We start from the raw sequence: 8293 nt of genomic DNA on the forward strand, positions 1-8293 counted from the left end.
GGTTGTTTCCAAGAAATCATTTCAAGAAGCAACAGGCACAATAAATGCAAACATTTAAAATAAACGACAGTTTGATGTAGTAGGAATTAAAATAACAGAGTTCAAGACAATCTGGACACTTTATTTAAAGTGAAGAAAATCTCTGGGAGCTCCCAAAGGCTTTGAGTTCTTTCCAGGCTCCCAGTAAAAAGCTCTGATGGATCAGGTTAAGGCTCGCTATCCAGTTTTGTAGAGCAGTGCCAGAAAAGCAGAGTTTATACCCTGGGAAGCACCGAGCACCGAGTTTGTGTGTTTAATCCAAGTTTGTGTGTTTAATTCCAGTTTGTGTGTTTAATTCCAGTTGTGTGTTTAATTCGAGTTGTGTTTAATCCGAGTTGGTGTGTTTAATTCCAGTTTGTATGTTTAATTCGAGTCTGTGTGTTTAATTCCAGTTGGTGTGTTTAATTCGAGTCTGTGTGTTTAATTCGAGTCTGTGTGTTTAATTCCAGTTTGTGTGTTTAATTCGAGTTGTGTTTAATTCGAGTTTGTGTGTTTAATTCGAGTTTGTGTGTTTAATTCGAGTCTGTGTTTAATTCGAGTTTGTGTGTTCAATTCCAGTTTGTGTGTTTAATTCCAGTTTGTGTGTTTAATCCGAGTTTGTGTATTTAATGCGAGTTTGTGTGTTTAATGTGAGTTTGTGTGTTTAATTCGAGTCTGTGTATTTAATTTGAGTCTGTGTGTTCAATTCGAGTTTGTGTGTTTAATCTGGGTTTGTGTGTTTAATCCGGGTCTGTGTGTTTAATCCGAGTTTGTGTATTTAATTCGAGTTGGTGTGTTTAATCCGAGTTTGTGTGTTTAATTCAGTCTGTGTGTTTAATTCAGTCTGTGTGTTTAATTCCAGTTGTGTGTTTAATTCGAGTTTGTGTATTTAATCCGGGTTTGTGTGTTCAATTTGAGTTTGTGTGTTCAATTTGAGTCTGTGTGTTTAATTCGAGTCTGTGTGTTTAATTCCAGTTTGTGTGTTTAATTCGAGTTGGTGTATTTAATTCCAGTCTGTGTATTTAATTCGAGTTTGTGTGTTTAATCCGGGTTTGTGTATTCAGTTCCAGTTTGTGTGTTTAATCTGGGTTTGTGTGTTTAATTCGAGTCTGTGTGTTTAATCTGGGTTTGTGTGTTTAATTTGAGTCTGTGTGTTTAATCTGGGTTTGTGTGTTTAATTCGAGTTTGTATATTTAATTCCAGTTTGTGTGTTTAATCCGGGTTTGTGTGTTTAATCCGGGTTTGTGTGTTTAATCCGGGTTTGTGTGTTTAATTCCAGTTTGTGTGTTTAATCCGGGTTTGTGTGTTTAATCCGGGTTTGTGTGTTTAATCCGGGTTTGTGTGTTTAATTCCAGTTTGTGTGTTTAATCCGGGTTTGTGTGTTTAATCCGGGTTTGTGTGTTTAATCCGGGTTTGTGTGTTTAATTCCAGTCTGTGTATTTAATCCGGAGTGGGAGGGTGTCCCGGGCTCGGCACACACCGGCTGCAGTTCTATTTCCAGGGCAGGTGAGATGCAGCTGCAGTGGGAGGTGTTTTCCACGCTCCCGAATTCCAGGAGCAGAGGGAGGAGGAGGAGATGGCGAGGATGAAATCGCAGCTCCTGGATGAGCCCCGCAGCCTGGCAGAGGCTCTCAGCTCCGAACCCCTCCGGGAGCCAGGATTTCCAACAGGGGCTCCCTTCCCTCGGGCGGGACTGGAGGAGGCTCAGGAATGCTGGAAAAGCCTCTGGAAGCGATGGAGAGGAGGGAATGCAGGCAGGGAACTCCACAGGGATTTCCCCAGCAGAATCAAAGCCTGGAGCTGTCCAAAAGGAGCCAGTGCGAGGTTCCAGGGCAGCCACCGGGACTTTGCTGCTTCCCGGTGAATTCCCAACCACGCTTTGACTGAATCAGGCTGCAAACCAATATAAAATATCTGTCTGCTACCCTGCCTGCCTCGTTATTTATTGCTTCATTAGCATAGTGCTGCTTATCCAAAATAGAAGGAAAATCAAAGATTCTTTCCGACAATGAGCAGGCTTCAAGTACTTAAATATAGCTGAAATTACAGAAGTTTGGTTGGGGTTTTTTTTGTTTTGGTTTTTGTTTCGGTTTGGTTTGGTTTTTTGTTTGTTTGTTTTTTGGTTTTTTGGGTTTTTTGGTTTTTGTGTTGTTTTGGTTTGTGGGGGTTTTTTGTTTGGTTTTTTGGGTTTTTGTTTGTTTGTTTGTTTTGTTTTGTGGGGGGTTTTTTTGTTTGGTTTGGTTTGGAGGTTTTTTTGGGTTTTGTTGGGGTTTTTTTGGTTTTTGTTTGGGTTTTGGTTTTGGTTTTTTTTTGTTTTTTGGGGGTTTTTTGGTTTTTGGTTTTTGTTTTTTTGTTGTTGTTGTTTGGTTTGCTTTGGGTTTTGGTGGGGTTTTGGGGTTTTTTTGTTTTTGCAAGCTTTGTTGCTGTTTTTCTCCCTTTTGTTTTTTTACACACTCTAGAAGGATTCGTTCAGAATTCAGGTCTGGGCTGCCGCGGTCCCTGTGGGATGCTGAGAATTCAGGAATTGAGAGAAAAACAGAAGGGCGGCACTGGAGGGATTGAGAACGAAGGAGCATCCCCTCCTCTCTGCTGGTTCAGCCCCGCTTTTGAGGGGTTTCTTGGATTTCTGTGCTTCCCAGCCCAGCACATTCCTGCCTTTTTCCCGAGCTTCCGAGGCAGCCGGGAAGGGTCGGGATTGCCCCAAATCCCGGCGTCACCGCAACCCGCCGGGAATTCCAGCGCATCCCTCCCCTCCTTCCCTTTGAACCCTCCAGCCGCGAAATGATGGAATTCCACACCGGCTGCCCGAAGGAAAATGAACAACTCGGGACGAAGGTAGCCAACATCCATGGATTCTGAAAGCACTAAAAAAATTCTGGTCCTCCAATATCTTTTTTTCACTCACAACTTCGTCTTTCCCACATTAAAAATAGCATTTTAAACAGGATATAGAACTGGCTTATAAATAAATACAGGGGTTTAGGGCTATTTTTTTCCACCTCAAAAGGTATTAATATTCAGTATTAATATATAACTATTAATAATGTTGTATTCATATTCTCATATAGGTAATTTTATACCACAAGGGATTCGAGGAAGTTTTATATCAAAAGTAATTCTTGTCTGCAGCCAGGCAGTTTATCCTGTCTGTGTTTACCCTGACAAATCCCTCCCTCCACCCCATGCTGTGGAACCCAATTAAATTCCACCCCATTTCTGGAGCCTCAACTTCCCTCTAATTCCCAGCTAGAGGGAAAAAAAGGGAATTTTTTCCTTATCTCTGGCTGCAAAAATTTACAAATTTGATCTGCAGTCGGGAAGGAAAAAGAGTTACAATAATCCAAGCGAGTCCAGCCTAATTAACAACCCCCAGGGATAAAAGTTGTTCCCACCAGACTGCGAGGGGATCTTCGGTTGTGACTAAAGTCTGACATCTGCGAGGATTAATTAATTAATACCTGCACTCATCCTTTAATTAAAGAAGGTGTGCGCTAATCCCTCCAACTCCGAAAATCAAATGTATTAGCGGAGGGCTGTTTTCGGAACAGATGGGGTGTAAGGAGCTTGGCGGAGCAGGGCGGGTGTGCAGAGATTAATTATTCAGTAATTGAGTGATGGGTGCGGGGGGCACAGAACAAGAAATCCTAACCTGGGACGGGTCTGAGTTTATTTAACATCGCCGCATTCCCAAATCTCCTCTGAGGAGTGACAAGGGACCTCTTCCCCTGTCCCTGCTCTCCTCCCTGTCCCCGTGCCTCACACGGCTCAGTTCCAGCACAATGACAAAAATCTGTTCCCGGGCAAGGGGGACCCAGCAGGATCCGGGACAAATTATTCCTGCTGGGATTGTATCCAGCACTCCGCTTGGAATCTGTGTCCTGCAAAGAGAATTAACCCCGTGGTTGTGGGAGCTGTTAGTCCTGAGCTCTGTCTTTGTAAGGCTCCCGGGAATGTTTATAGAGCTAATCTTTTGTTAGGCTCCGACCCCGCGGTGATGTTCACGGGCAGGCACTGCTTAGCACTGAGAGGGGTTTTTGTTGGCTTTTGTTAACGATCAGGGACTCGTTATCACTGAAAGCGTTTGGGGTATTTTTGTTGGCCTTGAAATCCTCACCTTGTGAGAGCTGAGAGCGGGGAACAGGTAAATAAAGGAAAACAGCGCCGTGGTGTTAATGGATAAACTCTGCAGGGAACCGGGGACAGGCTGGCAGCTCTCCTGCGGTTCCATCGCATCGGCAGGACACAAATCAGGCTCAGACTGGAAACCTGAGCCAAACCTGACACCAGGGGAGCTGTGCAAGGACCCCAAAATATCGATTCACCCAAAGGAGCTGTGCAAGAACCCCAAATATTGATTCACCCAAAGGAGATGTGCAAGGACCCCAAATATTGATTCACCCAAAGGAGCTGTGCAAGGACCCCAAAATATTGACTCACCCAAAGGAGCTGTGCAAGGACCCCAAAATATTGACTCACCCAAAGGAGGTGTGCAAGGACCCCAAAATATTGACTCACCCAAAGGAGGTGTGCAAGGACCCCAAATATTGATTCACCCAAAGGAGATGTGCAAGGACCCAAATATCGATTCACCCAAAGGATGTATGTAAGAACCCAAAATATTGAAGCATTCAAAGGAGGTGTGCAAGAACGCCAAAATATCGATTCACCCAAACGAGGTGTGTAAGAACCCCAAAATATTTACTCACCCAAAGGAGGTGTGCAAAGACCCCAAATATTTATTCACCCAAAGGAGGTGTGTAAGAACCCAAAATATCAATTCACCCAAAGGAGGTGTTTAAGCTGCAGGGAGCCCGAGGAGGCTCTGCCACAGGGAGCTCCAGAGGGCCCCTCCTGTCCCCTGAGTGCTGCTTTGCTCTTCATTCCCACTGCAAAATCCTGAGCGGAGCCCTCCAGCCCTGCCCTGCCCATGGAGAGCAGCTGCAGGATGAGAGCATTGAAGGATGGGACTTGTGTCACACCTCGGCCCAGGGAGGACGTGGAGCTGCTGGAGAGAGCCCAGAGGAGGCTCCAGGATGAGCAGAGGGCTGGAGCAGCTCTGCTGGCAGGAAAGGCTGGCACAGCTGGCATTGCTCAGCCTGGGCAGGAGAAGCTCTGGGCTGAGCTCAGGGTGGCCTTGCAGGGCCTGAAGGAGCCCCAGGAAAGCTGCAGAGAGACAATTGCCAAGGGCTGCAGGGACAGGAGCCAGGGAATGGCTCCCAGTGCCAGAAGGCAGGGCTGGATGGGCTCTTGGGAATCAGGAATTGTTCCCTGGCAGGGTGGGCAGGCCCTGGCACAGGGTGCCCAGAGCAGCTGTGGCTGCCCCTGCATCCCTGGCAGTGCCCAAGGCCAGGCTGGACACTGGGGCTGGAGCAGCCTGGGACAGTGGGAGGTGTCCCTGCCATGGCAGGGAATGATCTTTAATGTCCCCTCTGATCCTTCTGGAATTCTCTGATATGTCCAACCTTCAGGCCAAGCGTTTAAGAACCCTTCAGTGAAGGTGAGGATGAATAAACCACTATGATCTCTCCAGAGGTTACCGAGTTGTGTCATTCTACTGATGTCAAACCCCATAAGAGGCAGGGGACATTGCCTCAGGATGGTTCCAGCTCCAAGCCCTCCACTGGCAGTGCTGAGTCCCTGCTCCTAAACCTTCATGAGCCTGTTCCTAAATCCTCCAGGAGTGTTCCTTCTGAGCACAGCTTCCTCCACTCTTTTGTCTCAGTTGTGATGCACCTCTGGGCGAGCACCCAAGAGCTGCAGGATTGTTCCTTTATTTGGCTGATGGTTTTTTATCGGGGCAGAGCGTTTGACCTGCTGCAATGATTTATTCTGTAGCATTTCCCTGCCCCTGTTGGCTGCATCTTCCCCTTCACACCCATTCCAAAGCCCCGGGTTCTATCCCTGCCCTGTCCCTTCTCAGATATAAAAAGGGCGGTTGTATACACGAATATAAAACTGTTTAACTGTTGGGGTTTTTTGATTGGATACCTCACTCCTGTCAGCCAGCTCTGCCACCACTGTTCTGTCTGCACCTAGAAAATTAGGATTATTTTCCTTACCCGAAGGAAATGTTATTACTTCTTTTTCAGCAGCTGCCGGCTCTGCCCAGGACACGGGCAGAGTGTCTCATCCCTTTAAAATGCAAACTCGCAGAGGATCCTCGCACATGAACGAAAACCACTTAAAAGCGTGCAAATCCCGGTGTTTATTTCTTTGCACAGAGAGTTATGTTGTTCCCTTTTACAGCTTTCGCCAGAGCTGACAAGGACACATTTCCCCTTTCTAACAGCCTTTGGAGCAGCCCGAGCACGTCCATCCGTGTTTTTAACACACCGTGCGAGCCCATCGGGGCTGTGCAGTTCCGCCAGCAGCGCTGTGGGTGCTCAGGGGGTGTTTTCCGATGTGCAGAAGGCACCGGAGGGCAGCAGAGCCTCGACCCCTGCCCTGCCAGGCTGCGGCAGCAGTGCCAGGGACACCCCGCCGGGGCTGGCGGCAGCAGCCGAGGGGCAAAGCGGGCACAAAGGGGGCTCAGGGGGCGGCAGTGCCAGGGGAGCCCCGGGCACACACAAATACACACATACAAAATGATTTTTGGCCACTCCGCAAAGGCTCCGGTGCCTGCGGGGCGGCGGTGACCGGGGGCAGCGCTCGGTGCGCCGTGGTCCCGATCCACAGCGTGGCTGGGCAGGGGCTGTCCGGGCAGGAGGGACGGGGCAGGGGCTGTGCCCGGAGCGGAGGGACAGGATAGGGGCTGTGCCCGGAGAGGGGCAGGGGCTGTGCCCGTGCAGGAGGGACGGGGCAGGGGCTGTGCCCGGAGAGGGGCAGGGGCTGTGCCCGGGCAGGAGGGACGGGGCAGGGGCTGTGCCCGGGGGGAGGAGCGCGGTCCCGGCCCCGCCGCCCGCGCCCCGCGCAGGCACCGCCCCCGTTCCCCCCGGCCGTGCCCGGCGCTGCTCCGCGGCCGCTCCGCTGCTCGTCCCTCGCGTCCCGGCGGTCCCGGGCAGCCCGGCATGGCGGAGAGCCCGGGGCGGCCCCCCGAGCTCAGCGATGTCCCGCGGGAGGGAGGCGAGGACGAGGCGGCGGCTCCGCCGGGGCCGTGCCCCGAGGGAGCGGCCGAGCCCCTGGACGGGCCCGCGGAGCGGCCGCGCCTGAGCGCGGAGGCGGCGCCGGAGCCCCCCGGGGACAGCGGCCCCCCCGAGAGCCCGGGGACACCGAGCGCGGAGCAGCGGGACCCCGGCGGGGACAGCCCGCGGGACGAGGGGCAGCCGGGCGGGGAGCCGGGGGTGATGGACGGGCCCGAGGGCTCCGCGCCGGCCAGGGCAGAGCCCGAGGGAGAGGCGGCGGCACCGGCGGGGACCGAGCCCGAGGACACGGCCGCGGTTCCGACGGGGACGGCGCAGGAGGAGGCAGCGCCGGCAGCGACAGAGCCCGAGGACGGCGCCGTGGCCCCGGCGGGGACGGAGCCCGAGGGCGCCGTGGCTGCTCCGACAGGGACGGAGCCTGAAAATGCAGCCCCGGCGGGGACGGAGCCCCAGGTGAGAGAGGCGGTGAGGGAGGAAGCTCCGATGGAGAGAGAGCCCCAGGAAGATGCGGCCACAGCCCCGGTGGGGACAGAGCCAAGTGAAGCAGAGGCGACAGCCCCGGCTGGAACAGAGCCCGGGGACGCAGAGGTGACAGCCCTGGCGGGGACAGAGCCAGGTGAAGCAGAGGGGAGAGCCCCGGCGGGGACGGAGACAGGTGAAGCAGAGGCGACAGCCCCGGCTGGAACAGAGCCCGGGGACGCAGAGGCGACAACCCCGGCGGAGACAGAGCCTGGGGACGCAGAGGTAACAGCCCCGGCTGGAACAGAGCCCGGAGAAGCAGAGGTGACGGCCCCGGTGGGGACAGAGCCCGGGGGGGACGCAGAGGAGACAGCCCCGGCGGGGACGGAGACAGGTGAAGCAGAGGGGACAGCCCCGGTGGGGACAGAGCCCGGGGACGCAGAGGGACAGCCCCGGTGGGGACAGAGCCCGGAGAAGCAGAGGCGACAGCGCCATCGAGGACAGAGCCCGGAGAGGCGCTGGGACAGGCGGCCCCAGACAGAAGAGAGCCCGGGGACGCTGTCGCGACAGCCCCGTGCAGGACGGATCCCGAGGAAGCCCGGAGGGAGGGAGCCCCGGCGGGGACAGTCCCTGAAGATGCAGTGCGAGAGGCAGCCCCGACGGGGACAGAGCCCAGGGAGGCTGCAGTGACAGCTCCAGCGGGGACAGCCCCCGAGGGTGAAGTGCGGGAGGAAGAA

General features: G+C 53.1%; 1 protein-coding gene across 1 annotated transcript; it reads left to right on the forward strand.

The window, feature by feature from the left end:
- Positions 1-6925: 6925 nt before the first annotated feature.
- On the forward strand, positions 6926-8246 carry LOC134548448 (skin secretory protein xP2-like). Its single transcript, XM_063393242.1, has one exon. The coding sequence runs from the start codon at positions 7026-7028 to the stop codon at positions 8244-8246; it is 1221 nt and encodes a 406-aa protein (XP_063249312.1). The 5' UTR covers positions 6926-7025.
- Positions 8247-8293: the final 47 nt, after the last annotated feature.

The sequence above is a fragment of the Prinia subflava genome, chromosome 3, assembly GCF_021018805.1.
Source record: "Prinia subflava isolate CZ2003 ecotype Zambia chromosome 3, Cam_Psub_1.2, whole genome shotgun sequence".
Taxonomy (NCBI): Eukaryota; Metazoa; Chordata; class Aves; order Passeriformes; family Cisticolidae; genus Prinia; species Prinia subflava.

What these genes read in the sequence shown, in the direction of transcription:
- LOC134548448 (XM_063393242.1), top strand. Translation starts at nt 7,026, where the DNA reads ATGGCGGAGAGCCCGGGGCGGCCCCCCGAGCTCAGCGATGTCCCGCGG.